This window comes from Bombus pascuorum, chromosome 5, assembly GCF_905332965.1.
Source record: "Bombus pascuorum chromosome 5, iyBomPasc1.1, whole genome shotgun sequence".
Classification (NCBI taxonomy): domain Eukaryota; kingdom Metazoa; phylum Arthropoda; class Insecta; order Hymenoptera; family Apidae; genus Bombus; species Bombus pascuorum.
The window spans coordinates 10,040,897-10,061,121 of NC_083492.1; the positions used below are offsets into that span (position 1 = coordinate 10,040,897).

The window sequence follows — 20,225 nt, forward strand, 5'->3', positions numbered from 1 at the left end:
TAGAAAAAATTTGCGTTTGCGTCCAATTTTTTCAATTATATTCTTGAAAATATAAATTTGCGTAATTACCCGCACTGTATCCGTAACAAACCGATGAACTCTATCGCGAATTAAGAGAACAAGGATGTGAAACGATCATGGCTCGCATCGAGATAGGACACGGTACAGAGAAGTATGGGAGATTGACAATGGCGAGAGGAGAGGGCGGAGATCAGGACAGGCCGAGAAAGTTTTCCAATTTGAGGCAATTAGTTTGCCCGTGCGGGGTTGGATGGCATGCATCCAGATAATCGAATATGGGTCACCGTCGGAAGTGGAATGAGTCGCGCTTTGGTCAGGCCGAGAGTCTGACGACTGTGGTGGCAAGAGCGGAAAGCTAGATAGAGAGAATGTTGGAGAAGGACATAGAGTAATAGAGCAAAGAGAAACGATGGAGGAGAAGAGAGAAGGTTTGACGTGCGCACGTGGACGAGGGTCGACTAGAAAACCGGGGCTTCAAGCAATAATTGTTCGAGGGAGAATCTCGAACTATTCGATACGCTTAGGGCATTAAAACGTTCGCCACGGATGGAACGCCGGATGATTTGCATATAGAAAAAACGACGAGCCCTGGCTCTCGACAGCACCGGCCGGCTGTTTCGAGGCGGAAAAAGTAATGAATATGGAAAGGGACGCGGTAATGCGGAAGATAAAGTGTTCCTCGTGGAATGAGAATTCAATTATGAGGACGTTGAGTGCTCCGAGACGAGACACTCTCGCTCGCTGAATTTTAAGCGATTTAACGATTACCGTTTCCGATCCGATCTCTCATCGCGTTTGCAGATTTCCAGCATTTCTTTTTGTTTTGTTTTTTTTTTTGTTTTTCTTTTCTCTGTATGGAGTGTATATGGCTGGATGCGAAGAGTATCGGGCACTTTTTCTTTTTTTTGAATGGAAATTTGAAGAAGGCTTTTACGGTGGAATCAACGATCTCGTGCTGTTACGTTTAGCAATCCTATGTTGCTTTCTCAGAAGGCGTTTGAAATTTCATAGGTTTCGAAATCGGGCGCTAGCTAGTTCGGTTTTTATGGTGCTTTTTCTGAGATTATCGAACCCAGAGATTAAAGGTTTTACGGGTTTCTGAAACTGTGGTCTGGCTTCCTTTCCTTATATCTAAATTTTGAGTGAACGTAGAGACATTGAAAAATTTCCCGTAGTTCAACAAATATATTGTTATCACAGTATTACAAACGCGTCAATTTCTTCAAATTTCATGAAATATTGATAAATTTGCGACTAAACCCTTGGAATTTCTTTCTACAATCACAGTTTTGAAGAAGTAAGAACCTAACTGTATATGTAAATTAATTGAAAGAGATTGTAGACTGAAACGTAGTACGTCAATGTCAGCTTCTAACGAAGTAACATAGAATTATTACATGTGCAATTTCTTGAAAGAAACTTACGAAAGAAAATATTTCGTTTCAAGAGTTACAGTCTTACTGTTGATCGCATGCTTCAGTTTCAATTTTGAATCACCATTATCAATCGATTGATCGATCATTTCTCGACGCTAAGAAGTTCAATTGATCGATGCTCTTCGTTGCTTGATGGAACTTTAAAGTTCACACCGGTGTAGCAGAAGTTTCTAAAGATATACGGGTTAAGAAACTGGCAAATACCATGCATTAATTCACTGTACAACGTAAAATATATTCCTTTTCACGCTTCGGATGTACAAATCTATTAATTTATATTTTTAACTTCAAAATCATCGCTATTCTAATAACAAGTTTAACAAATAACAAATCAGGTTTACTATTTTTCAATTAAAACATCAATATATTATTCTAGTATTCTATTATTTGTTGTATATAAATGGGTCGTACATAACAGTTAAGCAATACATAGTGTGTTACCGAGTTCCAAACACTTCGATAATAGTTGTGTTTCATTGCTTTACAGAATCCGAGGCCAGTTGGGACGAATGGTGGACCTACGACGGAATTTCAGGTAAGTCTTTAATCCACCTAAATCCGTCGTTAATTCAACTAACAGGGAAAAACTTCCAGAGTGTGCAAACTCATAAGATCTCAAAATATTAAGACCAAAGATTTAAACGATATAAATATATCCTTATTTTTAATCTTTGCGTTAAACAAATATCACGGTATAGTTAATTTTCATAAGTAATGAGTAAAATAGAAGTAAAAAGGAAATGTAGTATCTCTTTGATGAGGACCCCCCCCCCTACCACCACCCAGTAACTAATATTATATCACGCTGACTCTCTTGATTTTGGAAAATCTGATTTCCAAAGGAATTTCCATCAATTTTCCGAGTTGCCGGATAAAGTAATCGCCTGTGTAATTGCGAATCGATACCGATACCGGGCTGCTCAGAAAGAGAAATTAATCGGCACGAATTAATTTCCATTAATATTCGAGGATTTCACAATCGATTGCGTCAAGTTCGTCGAGCAACGTTCCGGTCTTTCGAGAACTCGACGGAATAATGAGATATCGGAAAGATTCCGCGTTAAAAATCACTCTTTCTCCGGTTGTCTACGGTAAGGCTAATATTGAAAAAGTTCTCTGACGAGCTGATACCTCCGGGACTATATTAAGAAGCTATGTTACGATAAATCGACATTTTATTTCTATGCAGAAACTTGCATACTTGTTTTCTTTGTTTCAATTTCTTTTTGTATGAAACTTTGTCTTCCTCTCTTATTTTTATGATGTATTAAGACACAATGAACTTCCTAATAATATATATATTGGTAATAAATATATATATTGGTAATTCAAAGATTACACATGAGCTGTCGCATCTTCTTTCTTATAAGCTAAATATTATACTTTGCCTTTTATGTGTCTTCAAATTATTTTTAAAATCCTACTGCAGAGAAATAAATTATTCAACTCGCTTGTTCATTAACATAAAACACAGATAATATAGTCCACTTGCGTGTTGTTAAAATTCATCATCCAATTAATCCATACCTAATTTCGATCATTCTCGAGGTAACAAGGTTTCGGGATTTAAGTTGCCGGAGACATGAAAAATTGATCAGTTTCCGTGATACACGGGGTTGGTGGCGACGCAAAGGTCTCCTAATTTTCTTAATTTTAAGTTACGACGCCATCGAGTGGCTCGTGGCGCCGGCACGAATTTTTTAATCTCGCCACGCCGCCGAGTTTTTATTAAAAATAAGACGGCCACCCGATAGGGTTGTGTGAGACGCGAGAGCCTCGAGTTTAGTGTTGTTCCGCCATGTGAACCAGCTGCCACAAGAGATACAGTGCCGTATAACCTGGGTTAAGGCACGGTTTCTATAAAGCCTCGACCTCCCCCTTTCCGCAAAATTTTCGCTTCGCTTCTCGGTCGAATTCCTTTTTATCGCGTGAACTTTCTCACGTTCGACCTTCGTCTCACTGTGTATATATATATATATATATATATATATGTCTGTGTTTAGAGATTTCATTCGTGCTCTGATACTTCAAAGTATGGCTAAAGTGAGAATTCTGGCACAAATGCAACCTGATTTACGCTTCTACTTATTTGCTGTTCTTTCCCCTGGTTTTGGAATATTATATTTTTTGTATATTTCACTTGGAACGAGCGTTCTCATTTTGCTTGCGGTGAAGCTTTATGCTGTTCAATCAAACTTTGTAGAACTCCGTTTTGTTGGTTTGATAAAAATCAATATATCGTTCGAATAGTAAGTGTTAAGTCAAGTCATTAAGAAGAAATTCAATTTCCTACAAGCATGGAAAAATTGTTTTGTAATTTTCAAGTTCGACTGAGAAGTAGTTCTTGGGTGGATGTAATTCGTTTCAAAAAATATTGTTGATAGGATTCTTTGGACTAGCTCTTCTAAGATGTTGGCGCTTATGTTTGCTAGGGTCCCAACTTACCCAACTCTTCCCTCTACCTACGGTAGGTCCTCGATTATTAAATTTTCCGGGCTCAGAAAATTCGGTTTGTCCCCCGCTGTCGTCTTCCTTGAGCCCGGACAACTGTCGTCTACGATGTTTGTCTCCAGAACCAAAGAATTCATACCGCTGGATTTTGTCCTTGAATTTCACTGGTAGGCACGATCAGACCACTACAAGATCAGAGCAGGGGACTCCGTGTGACTTATTACTGTCATCGATGGCTCAGGAGTGGATTTTTAGGGTGCACTGAGGTCTCATATCGCAGACAGATGGCTCGGCCGTTTTTACAACCAATAACGGACTCCCTCCGTAGATATGTATATATATACCTGTACTATCTTATGCTCGTCTATCTATACGTTCAACATATCCTTGATTTCATCCCGACTGCGGAGAAAAATATCGCCATATGTAGACTCTACTTTGTCGTTTCTCTTCGCTGCGTGTACTCAGTGATACAACGTTGGATGTAAAATGGCTCACGAAACCTATTCGAACACTCATCATAGAAAACTTTTATATATGTGTATCTATATATTGCACGCGTTGTATAAAACATTTTGAAATAACAAGTGTTACGACCGTTCGCGGAGAGACGCGGTCGTGAGGAAAACGCGTCAGTGAGAGGCGTAAATTCTTGCTACGATTCGTCTAATCGACACCGCGAATTAGTTGTTCCCCTGGTTAAGACAACAGAGGTAGTTCAATGAATTTAACTCTATTAACAGGTTAATATAGCTTGTATATTTAACAATAAATTATATAATAATAAAAACGTCGCAAATTATTTAGCGATGAATACAGTTAAAGTGTTACAGAAATTCGACCCGACTTTACGATATCTCTTAATGAATTCGTTAGACTAAGCGACTTTAATTTCAATCGTCAGACCTATCGATGTGTGTTGTTTGAATCTTCAAATGTGACTGATTGCCCTTCGATCATTTCTTTGTCTTCTCGGGGAGACGACTCCCACTACGCTCGGATCACGCCACCGTTCGCGCCTATGATCACGTATGCCACCTTCTTTGTGAGAATGAAATAATGGACCGAAATCGACGTTTCTGGAACTCATTGCTTGGTGACAACTATGCGCTCGTCAATACATTGTATATTTTCCGTCGGGTAGATAAGACGATCTGTCTGCGACGCTGTAGGACCACGAGCGACGGTTAGAAATACGGCCTATACTAAGCCTCATGGCGTAACAAGTATAATAAAATATGAGTTGAAAGTATAATAAAAGAATATAGCAGAAGACAATAATCCTGACACATGATGCGACTTTAAATAATAAAACATAGCAACAACGAAGTTAAAAATAGACCCGCTAAATATTAAGATTTGTTAATATCAAATAAAACATTTTTTTTCAAGTATCAGGATATATAACAGAGCGTGGAAATACAGAAGAATTTTTTGAGAAAACGTGAAAAAGGAGAATGACAAACGAACTCCCGGACAGATATTCGACGTGGAATGCACTGGGGAATGAAAAATTTTCAATGCTATGAAACTCCTCCAGGTGGCTTGGGATTAAGTCGGCCCCCATCGTGGTCGCGTGTTTCGCGTTGGTACGCAACTAGTAACCGTTGGCAAGCCTTGTGCAACATTTGAAGAGCACTTTTCCGGCTCTTGGAAGTACTATTTCGAAGTGAAAATGAAATTTCTGCCGCGAGACGAGACTGCCTTCATTTACACTGTGACGTATGCCAGTAAGGGACTTAATGATACACTTGTTAAAATGCTCAGACGGTGCACCAGAGAGAGCATATCTTGCTTAATCCGCGAGCATAAGGGAGTTAATTAAGAATCTCTCACTAAACGCCAATGGCTTTGAGAGCTAGGGACACGTTTATCTTGAAACATTGTTGTTAGTGTTTGACTACGCGTTTGAAGAGTTGAAAATTATAGTGATGTAAGTCAGTATAGTTTCCATAAAATAAATACTTCTATATTTATTATCATAAAATATCCACTGTACTTCTTTAAGTCTCGAGAACGTATCGTTTATATCGTTATAAAGATATAATTTAATTTATTATGAAGATGAAGGATGGTCTTTTTCAAGTTGAGATGAACGTGATTAAAGTCAAATTTTAAAAATCTGGACTCACGTCAGTTTGATTTTCAGCTCATTGTTTGCGTCGAGCAGTATAAACTTATAAATTAAACTTATAATAAATACATTGTTTAAACCGATACTTTTACATAAAATTTCGGAAATGTTCGATCACTCTTATCACCCGAATTTTATCCTATTCCTGGAAAATAAAAATTCGAGTCAAGAATCAATTTTTCAACAAATCTGTGAAAAAGCATACTACATCCAGGAAAAAGAATTGCATCGAAACTAATTAAATTCAAAGCTGTGAAACAAAAATTGAAAAGTTGCAATTTCCAAAGTGAATATCGATACAATCAATTTTGGTCGTAACATCTATGCACGCAAATACATATATTCGGAGGGGGCAGAAAAACCCCGATAAAATTTCACAGTGAAAAATGTCTGTAATTTCGAGTGATTTCAAGGTAGTACGTATTTCATCACATCCTTTACATTCATTGATGAAAGAGGTCGATGGGATAGTAGGTCGAGGACTCTAAAAAACCGCGTAAAACAGAAACGAATATATCTGTCCTCCTCGTTTGTTTCATTGACGTTTCACGAAAAGAAAGCGAGGTATCTACCATTGTGTCTGAATTCGCTGTCGTGTCGAAATCAGTTCTGTGTTCACCGCAGGGTCGTACAAGGCTAACAGGGCTGCCCTTTGACCCAGACTTGAAGTCGTGCGTTCGACAATGCACTGGGGAAGGCAATCCGACACAAAGGGTCGTCGCAGGGGCGGATTCCTTTCATCGAATTTTCCGTAGCTACTTGACGTGGAGAGTACGGTTGACCTTGACGAACCTCGATAGAACAATCCTTCCGTTTGCAAATGAATCCACACAAATGGCCACTTTCAAGCGAAACGTTGAAATATCAAAGTGCAAATCCTACAAGGATTTATAGGATATTTCGAACAGGTACTAGGAATGCTGGGCCTCAAGCAACTTCTTAATTAATATGGAAGTGTTTAATATTAAAGTAAAATAATATAGTAATAATTTCGTTGTAGATTGTAACATATTAATAATGTCTATTAAATGTCTATCAGTATAAAAATTGACGGCAAATAATCAAAGCAAGGGAAAGAGATAGGAATCTCCAATCGCTTTATCGAATCAAACGAACATTATACGAAGAGTGTGAAGTAAATAAAGATAATTGCACATAAATAACGTCGTAGTAGCTCGTAATTTTCACTTTTCCACCTATTCCAATATTGTCGCGTGGTGATTCAGTGCGAGGCCACGCGTTATACGTTCTCTTCGATTTCATCGCTTTTTTATCTACCACGTGGAATTAAGGTGATGAACGTAATTAATATTTCCTCAGATCTTAAATATATATTTTTAACAGATTTTAATAATTACACGTGATAGACGCTACAGATCGACTTACAGTTTCGACGCTGGGTTGTATTGTTATCGCAAAAGATTATTATCATAAAATTGTATTAACCGTCACAAAGATGAAGTTCCAGATAACAAACGATACATTCCTTTTCTGTATATAAAACGATTCAAATGATATAGTCGTAAAATACTGTAAAACGATGAATTAGAAAATACGATAGGACTTTCATGAAAGCATTATTTCAATAATAATAATGTTATATTAGCATTGATAAAAAAATTTTAATAAACCACGTCAAAAATCTTTTAAAATTCAAACAAACTTTCAAATTTCAAAATCACTCAGAACGCTTTAGAATTCATTTACCGAAATTGATTTGCTTGCTGTAACAATCTAGAACTAATTAACTAAAATTAGTAATTTTAAGTAAGTAATAATCTAAAATTAATAATTAAATAATTAAATAACAATCTAGAACTGAATCAGTAATTGTACATGTTATTGTGATTATATATTTTAGTATATCGCAACGGTTAATCAAATTTTTACAATCGATCGATTAATCAAAATATTCATCCCCGCTTTCTCGCTTGTTAGTTTATTCGAAGATTTACGTGGTTTACCTGAATGATTTTCAGTTGACCTGTCGTTACTTCGCGTTACAATATCCCTTCAAAATAAGAAGAAAAAGAAGAAGAGGAGGTCCTTGGAACAAAATGAAATTTTATCATCATAATAGCAGATCGTTTGTTTCGTGTCACTACCCTTATTCATCGAAAATGAATTTTTTCTTTTTCTCTTTTATTTTTCTTCTGTGTTTTTCCCCCATTTTCAAGTTATTCCAAAGCGGCGAACCACGAACGTCTAAGCTCGCGGGCGGCCTTTTGGAACTTATTAAGCGAGCTCTTTATGAAACGGGCTTCGTTAAGGTGAAAACCGGGTCCGCATTGAAAGTGGAAGCGGCCGTGATTTATTTTATAAATCCGAATGAAAGGCAACAATCGCATCCCTGTTATCCAACGAAACAGATAAATGTGCGTTGGCCTGGTTTCGGTGACAAGATTGCCTGAGCGACTATACGATAACACTGCCAGCCGTCGTGCCGCTGTTCGCGGATTAATAAATTTTAATCGCGGTGTCGCGTTAATTTCTATTCTATTCTGACAATAAAGCTCGGAGACGTATGAGAATTTTCGACCGATTGAATTTTTCAACGAATCGCGTTTGTTTGGAGAGAAGTAACTGGAACAAAGCTTTGAAAATTAATAAACTCTAATATCGATTTTAAAAATTGTGAGAATTGTAAAACGAACATTTTTACGGATGACAGTTCGTCCTAGTTTAAAGTTCTCCGTGTAAATGGCATTTATACCGATATATTTTGAAACTGTTGATGTGTATTTTAGTATCCGCGAGAGAATTTTCAAAAATATAAAGAACTGTACGTAAGGAATTTCATATGGCTTCTGTAAGAATGTATCAATATCTTAAAGGAAGTAGTGAGAATTGTGAGATCAGGTTAACATTTCAATGACATTTGACAGCGGTTGTGCAGCATCTATTCTTTTCTCCTACGACCGCGGCATTATGAATGTTTTATTCCACTGCTGTGGTGACATTAGGCCTTTCGTCCGTACAGTTCCTGGATAATCTCCTTTGGAAAGCAAGAACGTCACAGATAAATAAATAATTCCTTTCTCAAGTAAGTTCTGAGATGTATCGACCGTTGTGTATTTTTAACGAACTCGAGAACACTTAGGTTGACGCGATATTTATGTCGTGTGATTTTATGTATTTTATTAATTCTTCAAAAATGAACCTGTTAAAACAAATGGCGTTGATCAGTTTGCTTTCTGTGATTTCTATCTGTCCATTTTCTTTTTCTGTTTGTAATTTGTAATAATCGACATTATGGTATCTATAACCATGAAAGATAAATATCCCTTTTAGCAAGATTTATTCCGTGACGCTACGAATACTAGTGACCATGACAATATTATGCGAAATATGCACACCAAAACGTCGTTTCGCGGCAGAATGTGGAGAATTTCTGTAATTCGACAAACACAATGAAGACTGACCGCAGTTCCGCTTAGCTTTGTCGACGTTCCGCTGATAAATAATCGAATTTATTACCGTATCTTTAACGCGGATCGCGAACCTGCTCAATTAAGCGTACTTTAATCCGCGGATTATGGTTGCATTATGAACTGACATAGAGCGTTGTTGTTTCCGTGAATCGTCGAAAGTAAAAATATTACTTAAGAAAGGGAATTCACATCTGTATAAATTGTCATAAGAGAATATACACGAATTACCTATTTTTTCGAGATAGGGCTGTTTTTGGACTGTGAAAAAATTTGATCTTTGTCAATTATTAAATGTTAACTCGTCATCGAATAAACGAAACATTCTATCTGACGTTTTTATAGAAAGAACATAATGCTTTCATACTTCACCAGCATCCGATAGACATCGCGTTCACCGTTCGAAAATGAAGAGGACGAATCGCAGTTGCTTTCGAGGCGGCCTCGTAGTATTTTCCCACAGCTAGATGCATCAGGAGTTGCGAAAAACGAGAAAGTAGGACGAGTCTATGAATAATAGAAACGAATGAATATTCGAGCAACCGGGAATATTCGTAGCCAGAATGTATGAAATAAGGTGAACGCTTTCGAATAATCTCGCGAATCTGAACGGAACGCATTTTCTAATTCGATTCGGAGACTGAGATGCAGGGTTCATTCGGCCAGATTGCTGCAGTAGAATATTATTTTAGGGAGCGACATTACTTTTTAAACGTAAGAATTATGTGTTTTCTGTGGAAGGTTCCATGGAATTCGCGTAAGTGCTTTGCGAAAATAAAATACCTTCGCTACAGAGAGACGCGTAAATTTCAGTTCCGTTGACATTTCTTCGACGTATCTTGCACATCTGTATATCTATTCGTGTTTCATTAACATTGAAAACTGCGTTTCGCGTACAAAAAATTAACATTAACACGATAAATTATTATTTTGTTCATTCGGAATTAAAAAATCAAAAAGATTGTTAATTAAAATACACTTGTTTACATTAGGTAGCAGAATGAAAGAAAAAAGTCAGTAATCAAAAAAGAAAAAACAATGCCTCCAGCAAAGAATAATACTTCTATTTAATAGCCTGATCATGCATTGGCTTATTCCACTTAACCAACAAACGTTATGTATTTAAGATCATTTCAAATAATCCTCTACCATTTTTCTGGACATACTTCGACTATTCTGACCACGTACTAGGTTACTCCACTCTACCAGCCATATCATCTTCTCAATTTCTTCAATAAATACACAAAAATCGCATCAAATACTATTCGTCCAAATAGAACGTACAGACCTATAAATATAGATGATCGATTTCGATGTGAACATTTCCAAAATTACTTAAACATATAGTGAATTATACTGCTCACATTATCAGATAAAGATTATACCCCACATTAATTAAAAAATACGTTTTGTAATATTCTCATTCTCAATTGTTTATGCATCTAAGGAAACAAAAAGAAAAATCCTGAAACATATCATTGTTCATGAAACATGACATTGTTCCTTCCTTGTCACCAATGTCAACTAAACTTATCAAACAGTATCCAACAAGAAACCGTACCAAACTTACTTCCTTATCCCTTCGTCTCAAACACTTGGTCGTATTAATTAATCAGAAATACGGAAACAGAAAAAACATGAGAAACAAGACGAACTTAGAAAAGTCGTTTGCCAACCGGTTCGAAATCTGCGCGGGTGCATATTTGCCCTCTCGAGCGGTGGTAATGTATGCGTGCAATCCAGCCGGCTGCTGGATGAACCGGCACCAGGAGAGTTGGTTTTCCGGAAACGTATTCTATGCATACATGCATGTTCAACACCTGCGAAGCCCGGTCCGGCCAGGCAGGATGTTAAATTACGGCATTTAAATAATTTCATTTAATCTTTGCGCACGGACCAGGCTCTCGCTCCCCTACGGCCCTCCCGCGCACCACGTCCTTGCGATTCCTGGTTCGACGGCCGAAATATTTTCTCGTGTAATTTCGCGGACCACCGAAATAACCGCGGGAACTGGCACAGCCACCGACCGGCCACCGGAAACGCCTTCCACATTCTCGTTACAGCCTGTTTCGTTTCACAGAGATCAGTGCTCGGTGAAACGATTTTCTCTGGCGACGAACAGCCAAAACCCACGAAACATTGATATCGTTCTCGGATCGTTTTACGTTTGTAGATAATCTCGGCTATTGTCGACGGAATTTAGGAAATTTTGAAAATTTCAAGGTACTTGACTATATCTTTATTTCATATCTATGGATTATTTGCAATATTTGTATAGGCAGAAGTTCTGATATATTTAGAGTAATTTACTTATTGAATGTTTAAGATGCTATATTTCTTAACATAGCGAACAGATGTTATATTGTATAACGAAAGTTATAGAAATGGTATACGATCGATACACTAAATAATTTATTGTGTTTTTAAAATAATTGTTCGTTATGCATCGCATACGCTAAACTCTCTTTTCCACTGGAAGGTACAAGAAACTTGAAGTAGATTTCACACTTATGTTATACATAGTACAATTATATTATGAAATTATTATTATTATATAATATTTTTGTATATTTGAAAAAATAATGCATTTACGGATTGACGTATAAAATAACAGGCGAATTACAATTTCTTGCCGGACGAGAAAACAAAATCTCAGTTATGAGAGATTAATGGAATCTGAACGAACCAATCGTCCAAAGTCAACAGTAAACATCTAAGAAACGAAGAATGTCTACTTAAAAATCCCATTTCTTCAATTCGCTTCTTTCATCCGATCATCGCGTAGCTGATCTCTCTGAGCTGAATAATTCTCTCTTAATCTTCCCCTTCGAAGTATCGTTATCTCTCTTCTATCTCGCGTCACTCGAAAACACCGGCGCGGATCGAGTATATTTAAAAATCTCCGGCTGATCCGGCCACGGTCGGCTTCGTTCTACTTTTCTCCATTGACGAGAACTTTGTCGAGCCTTAAGTCAGCACGACCGCATTCTCCGACCAGTGATAAAGATGGAAAGTGGCCGGGCATTTGCATGTTTATTCCGCTTCTTTAATTCCAGCTATCCTCTCGACGCGAGTCGACTAGCGCCGCCTTTTCCATCCGGAAAATACGTAGGACGGAAGAAGAGAAAAGAAAAGGTCTGTTTCACCAGCCTCTCTTTTCTTCGCCGATTCGCTAGTTTTTTTCTTTCCTTTTTCTAAGCTTGCGCGCCATCTGCCTTGCCTAGCAAGCTTCCCCAAAATTTATACGCGTATATTACGCTCGCTTTCCGTTTTCTCTTGCGTGAAAATTAACGAGCCTGCGGCGAAAACAGGAAGGAAAAAATGTCTGACGCGATAGATGATGAAATAGTGAGGATTTTTAGCGAACATTTATGAGACAATAGTTCGAGATATTTCATTTCGCGAAGAAAATTTACAGTCAATTTTTTTCTATTAGGAAAGAGAGAATTTTATTCTAAATAATAATATTTAATATACGAGTCGCTATATGCTTCTATTTGTACGTATGAAACTTGTGGTCGATATGCGTGCTGATTCGTATGATTGCATTGACTCTATCAGAAATAACCAATCAGACCCGCATTCCTTTTCCTAGCCATTTCATCGTCTCTGCATAATACATTCACTAAAGTAAAGAAGTTTTCACCGAAAACAATTCTCAAAAATATTTGTCCGATTATTTTTATTTTCCTGCTTGTACAATTTTTTTCTACAACTATTTCAATATCCAAGATACTGGTGTGTTAAGTTTTACTAATGAGTCCACTAGCAGGGTCCGAATAAAACGTTCTCTTTTTTATCTTTTCTACTGTCTTTCTCTTTATTCTTTCTCCACAGCGCCATAGTAATATATATCACGTATCTATACCAATCGATATCAACTTGGACTCTTTCATTTTTGTTACTTTGAACCCGCTAATTTTCATTTCCTCGCACGCAACACGAACTTCACTCAAACGGTGCCATTTCCTAACTTAGATCTAACCCTATTCTTTTTCCACCCATTTAACAATTGTTGCAACGATCGGGGCATTAAACGTTGAAACACTGCCTAACAAAGGTGAAACGAAACGATTCTTGGCCGATTTTCGTTCGGTTCGTGATCCGACACCATTTCGACGTCGATAAAAGTTGAGCGGGAAATTCGAGGCCGAAGAATTCAATACAGAGGCGAAGGTTGGGTAGTTGGCGCGATCAATCCGACGATTAATCGCCTGGCGAGTCTATTTTTCATCGAAACTTGGAAGAACTGAATTCCCTGCTGTTCGCTTCCCTTTCTTCGTCGGAAGTTCGCGGCACGTTTCTTAGCATCGCTCTATTAATTAATAATTCACGACCCATTTTGACCGGCTTTCCCCTCCCATCTCTAACTTTACGATCGATATTTTCTTCTTCAACTTCGTACGCTGCCGCTGTAAATTTTCTTTTATGGCTGCCGCGGTTTCCACCGACTCGTTTTCCTTTTCGTTCGTTCGTTCGATCGAGAAAATGAAAAAAAGAAACACAGCGAACACGATCGTGCGAGTTCCCCGTTAAGGGAAAGAAGTAGAATTTAGTTAGAGACATCTGTCTCCCCTTTCGAAGTTTTTGCGTTTAATTGGACGCGAAAATAGTCGAAGAGATCCCTTCGAGTGAAGTAATTTAATTCACGGGGACGTGGGCTTCGTTGATTCGTTCGACAGCCGCGAAGTTGTTGCAGCTTTTGTACAGTTTTCGTGTTTAGTGGAACGGTTGATAAGCGGAGCAACACTTTGCGCTCTCGGTTCACAGGGAAGAAGAGGTAAATTCTATTTAATTCCCTGTTGAGGATGGAATTCCGTTCTTTTAAGGACCAAAGTAGAAGTAATTAGGACTCTCCTTAAGCAGAAGAAAATCTCTTTGCAGCAAACTTTTACCTCTGTATAATCTCGACCTTATCACTCATTCACGCGCATCCCCTTCTTTTTTCGAATTAAATTCAAACTTGCTCCGAAAATTTTCGAATTTTAGTAAATAGAAATTTTCTACGTTACGTTCTCTATATAAATCGCACGTGCTTATAAAGTTACAGAACTCTAACGTATTAGCTTGTCCGAAAAGTTTCTTTCGTTTTATAAGGAAATAACGGACGCACAATGTTCTTTGTTTTATATTAGTTTATTGAATTATGCACGCATAATTCATAATAGCGAAATGGATCATACCTTGTTGAAGTTATTAGATGTGTGAACAAAGGAACGCGTGGATAAATTGTAAGGTAGAAAATATATTTTAATACAGAAGTGTAAATACTTCGTCGGAATGTAATTTGAGCTGGTTCAGATCCGCACGCTAGCAGTGTTAACCTATGATTGAAAGCCCTGAAGACATCGTCGCCTGTCTACTGTTTATGGTCTGCCTTCGCCCCAGTTTTTTGTCTATACGTTGTCGATGGCTTCAGTGCTTGAGAAAACTAAAAAGATCAAATGTATAGTTTTCTTAGAAGTGGTAACCATTTCAGTATACCTAATTCAATAAAATAATATAAAAGAGAAATTGTTGTTCATCTATTATCACCTTATGAAACGAAAGAAACTTTTCGGACAACCTATAAACCAGTTTGGTTATATTATGGACGCTTATGACGCGTTAATCCATTAACCATTTACGAAAGTGAAACTTTACGAAGGAGATGCTTCGACGTGCAATGCATCGTCCTGTTCCATACATCGACGACGCTGTCTTCCTTTATAATCGCTTATCGTTCATTTACAAATGAGGTGTACATGTCAGTTTGTTAGTTAGTGTGGTAGCCGGTATAGTTGTGTTTGTGATAGTGCTACTGCTGGTATTGAGGCCGAGATAGGGTTCTGCTGCGGGTGTAAATGTCGCTACTGGGGTGCTGCTGCTTTTTCTTCTCATGTTAGATGCCGCGGAAGAAAAATCGGACTCTGCTCGCCGGGATTTGAAACCTGGGTCCTGAACGTTCGTAATCTAAGGCGCTAACCATTGCGCTGCCGTCGTCCGATGCTAGTTGGTGTCGTCCGATAGTATTTGCTGTCGAGTGCTGCCACACAAATATCGAAGCCATCTATCTCTCTCATTAATATCAGTATTTTTTGACCAGATTCGAACGTTAGTATTTTAGTATCGTGGACAGATTGTTTAAGAAATATCGGATGAACCATAAACAATGTTGCGAGAAAGCCTAAGTGCCGACAGTCTCATCAATGTGTTGTCGGTTGCGGAACGCGTACGTGGTGGGGATATGAGAAAAGACAAAAGGATGCTTAAGGGAGAAAGACGAATTAACAGGCAGTGGTTAGTTGAGAAGTCAGAGTGTGGCAGCGTTGTCGAGGAGGGTGGTCCGCGTGAAATAGAGCGTTGAAACCGTGGTGACGAGAGTTGTAAATTAACTATTTATTTGTCTTAGTTATAGCACGTTACTGTACTTAGTTCACATTAAATAACCATCGTTTCCTGTTTAATACATTCTAAATAAATAAAAAAAATCCTATAATATATTGTTAAAAATTTCTTCAAAAATACTGGTAACTTAGCGCTTACTTCTAAACACTGTCATCTCTGGATAGCAGTTGGAAAACAAAATTCTCATGGAACGGGAAGAGAGCTTCTAGCAAAGCAGTCGACAACGAGCGAACTGCTTATATTCAAATTGAACTCGTCGGATCGGCTGTTTCTGGCTCCGTATGATACGTGTTCGAGCGTATTCAGGGGTTGCTGGGTGAATGCATTACCGGGCTACAGGTGCAATTACCTTAGTTAATTAACGAATTTACAACAGCGACAGCGATGGTGTGTAAATCGGTCTGTTGTACGGCGGGACCGGCGCGGCGTCGCGAATTGCGAACCGGCCGATATCGTTATCGGTCGCGATGCGTGTAAGCTTCGAAAGCTCGTTCCCGTTGTTTGTATACAGCTTTTCGAATTGCTCGTAATTCCGGCCGTTACTCGTAATTGCCTCTCTGCGGCGTTTTATCCCTTTTCGCGCTTTTGTCCCCCGTCCATCCCTGCCTACAATTTTATTTTTTATCTTCCTATCTTTTTTTTCATTTTGTTTTGTCTCTGTTCTTTTTTGTCTGTTTTCGTCACGGGTTTGCAACTCGTATCTAATTTTCGAAGCGAGTTTTTTTTCCGCTGTAGAACTGACTCGGGTATCCAGGCTTTTACATGGAAATTTCAATTTGAAAAGTTACGTGTATAGATTGTTGCGCCGATGCATGCTGTTCTCCGAGTGAAAAGCTACGATCGCGTTTCGGATTTCGGATGATGATTCGGTTGAAGATACGAGATCTATCGCGTGTCCTGTGGCAGAAATTTGTATCTTCTGCAAACTACAGGTGTGACTGTGTCTGACGATATTGTGTTTTGATGACCGATGCATTATTTTGCAGTTATAGTACTATCTATGTATTTCGAGTATTAGATTCGAATAGCTTTAGCTTTGATTGTTTGGATGGTTTTAAGTGCAAAACGTTTCTGGAATTTCTATGGAAAATTAATACGTCCCTAGTGGATTCAGACGAAATGTCAGTTCTTCTGTTGGAACAAAAAACTACAATAAAAGATAATTTCTTTTCTTCGCCAAAGAAAATCCCAGATATAATGTCCAACCGATCTAATCCAACAATAGCCATTCGATAAAACACATATATCCAAGCAGAACAGAAGATGTAGCATGGTTTCGATAAAACCCGCAAAATTTAATCGAATTCCAACAACCTTTTCAAGCTTAAGCATCATCTAAAACATATCCAAAGTACGCTCATGACTATACGGCTACTTTAATCGTATTAATTTGTAGTAACAATATTGAAGTTTTATCAAATTGTAGGAATTCAGTAGTCGTACAAGTATTAGTATATAGTTGTACTAATACCAGAAGCGTATAATTCTCAAACTCCGTGAATAAACATATTGGCAAAAGAGAATATTCTCCTAAAAAAGAAACTTTACGTCATAAAAATCACAGAATAGGAAGTAACATTACGTGACAGAAATAGTCAGAGAATCATATATATTATGGAGGAATCATATATTATAGTATAATCTGTTGAGGTTATTAGATGTGTGAACAAAGGAACGCGTGGATAAATTGTAAGGTAGAAAATATGTTTTAATACAGAAGTGTAAATACTTCGTCGGAATATAATTTGAGCTGGTCCAGATCCGCACGCTAGTAGTGTTACCCTATGATTGGAAGCCCTGAAGCCATCGTCGCCTGTCTACTGTTATTGGTCTGCCTTCGTCCCAGTCTTTTGTCTATACGCTGTCGATGGCTTCAATGCTTGAGAAAACTAAAAAGACCAGATGTAGAGTTTTCTTTAAAGTGGTAACCACTTCAACATAATCAAATATGAATCTATGGAAACACATTGGCCGAACATTCTTCTGAAATCTTGCTACTTTCATTGTTAAGAATGGAAATACTTCCATTGCGGATCTTTATTGCCGAAATAAAAGTAAAAGAACACTAAGCTTACACTTAGAGTTCAAATTAAAATAGTTATAGATTTATTTAATAAACGATTTCCAGGATCTTTGTCGATATACATTTGCACGCGTCTCAGCACTTTCTTTGTCTCACCATCTTCCATACCAGATTGCCAACGGGACAGTTATATTCATCTGTTTTTCGAGACGCTGTGCACACTCATACTTCCACACACTCATATTCACACACGTGTGTCACTACTCGCAGCCAATCTAGTCTAGCACATAAAATTATACATATCTCAATATCCATAACTTTTCAAACAACTCAATGTACATCTTACGAAGACTAAGCAAACGGCTGGATAATTCTAAGAGGTAGCGAACGCGAGCACAAGACTTCATATCGTTTGCTCGTAAAACAGAACCAATTACCTCGATCGATTTCCTTTAACGAACAAAGCGAGTACTCACTAGGGAATCCTGACCGCGTGGAAAATCAGCCATTCAATGATATCGTCGTTTAGGGATAGTGGATGCGGGGTTACATCTAGATTTGAACGCACCCGATGAAACGACGTTGATTAATTGGACCACGGTAATTAATTCGAAGCTCGACAGACTAAGGTGCGACGAAGACTTTAGACGTAATCCATCTGCGCACGCGCCATTCCCTTCAAGTATATTTCATTTCACCCCGTTATCTGTCGCTGATAATCTCGAATTTAACTATCGGAACTCGAAGACTCTATTTTTAGTTCGAGCAGCCGTGAAAGTTTTATTAGAAACCCTGGAATTTTTCCGAACTCGAACTAGAAGCCCGAGACGAATGGGATTTTTCTTCCTGTTGCCAAACTTTTTCTTTATCCTTGCTAGCCTGCCTCTGTGCTCTGTAACCGACCAGATGGGGGTGGGGACCGATCGTCGATCGTTTGACTTGTCGCTCGTTACTTGTTACTTACGAATGTCGTCGGAACTTTCACGGTGCGTTGCTTCCACTTCAGAGAGGAATCGAACGTTTTATCGAGCGATAAAATCGGCCCGGATCACTGGGATTATTTTAAGAATGGTACGTACGATTTCAGAGTGCTGCTTCAGAGTTAGGGATCGCGGATCTTATTTGAGAATTGTGACGGTGATAAATTTTATTTCGTTTTTAATTCGATTAAAATAACAGTCTTGTTTTTATTTGTTATCAAACAGAGTTGAACAAATTTTATCAAGATTGATATTCATTGTACGACTTCATCACTAGAATTATTTTTGCATTAGAAATGTCTTTATCTTGAGCCATAATAAATATATATTCCAAACGCACTATACATTTCTTTTTTTTTTATAATTGGATAATCAGAACGACGCACCGTGTGCGTTAATGACAGCGAAAGTATAAAAAATCTAAAGACATGAGAAAAGAAGTGATGAATTGCTAGCAATGAACGATATTATTCTTAAATCGCTATATTAGTGTGATCAAGAACTTTTAAACGGAGAAATGAACGGATCACGATGGTAGAGTTATCTCGGTCGAAACATTTTTTCCTTAAAATGGAGTTTTGTCCCGCGGACACATTCTAAGAGGTCCGTGACAAGTTTCGCGGAAAGTTTCGTCCAGATCGGAGTAGCGTGAAGTTTAAAATTATTTCGAATGTTATCCGAACCGTGATGGGCACGGAAGCTCGAAAGTCTCCGGAGTGCTGCAAATCTTGAAAGCTTTGAATGTGTTACCGAAACTTTCGTGGCTTCTGACGGTCTCAAAAATTTCACAAATCCAGATGATTTTAAAACTTTCGGCCTGTCCTCGAATCGTTCAAGAAAAGGAATTAAGGAACGTGTAATCGTTTCCAGTTATTTTTTACCTTACCAGTTTTATAACTGCTCTTCCTGACGTAATTTAGGAACTCGCGACTGAAATTTGGAAACTGTGAGTTTGAATCCAATAATAGAGAGGGAAAGAGAGAAAGAAAGAGATAGAGAAAAAGAGAGATTACAAACTAACTAAAATAAGTACTTTCCGAATGGTCCATTGTGAGTTTTTCGACATTTTACTACACTCTTAAAAGATTAATAGAAAAAATATTCGAAGAGCGCAGCCTATCTATAAAACACTTAATCCCATTTACATTTTTATCTTTTCAGAAAATTCACTTGTCTAACAAAAAATTTCAATTCCGCTACCCATCCACTTGAATCATTTCTACCGTCAGTGTACTTAGAACCTTTCGAAAAGGAACGAAAAATATTTAAATAGAACAGAAACGAAACAAACCTCATCGAACAAAAGAGAAGGAGCAGAAAGGGAGGCAACAAGGATAGAGAGAAAAATTCTAGACACCGAGCGTA

At 38.0% G+C, this 20,225-nt stretch overlaps 1 protein-coding gene across 3 annotated transcripts in view; it reads left to right on the forward strand.

Annotated features, from left to right (window-relative positions):
* Positions 1-20,225, forward strand: part of LOC132907329 (carbonic anhydrase-related protein 10) — a 231,082-nt gene that overhangs the window by 122,135 nt on the left and 88,722 nt on the right. For all 3 annotated transcript variants that reach the window (XM_060960303.1, XM_060960302.1, XM_060960305.1), the window contains exon 2: positions 1,945-1,992. In XM_060960303.1, the coding sequence (XP_060816286.1) occupies positions 1,945-1,992 (48 nt within the window). The remainder of the gene's footprint in view (positions 1-1,944; positions 1,993-20,225) is intronic.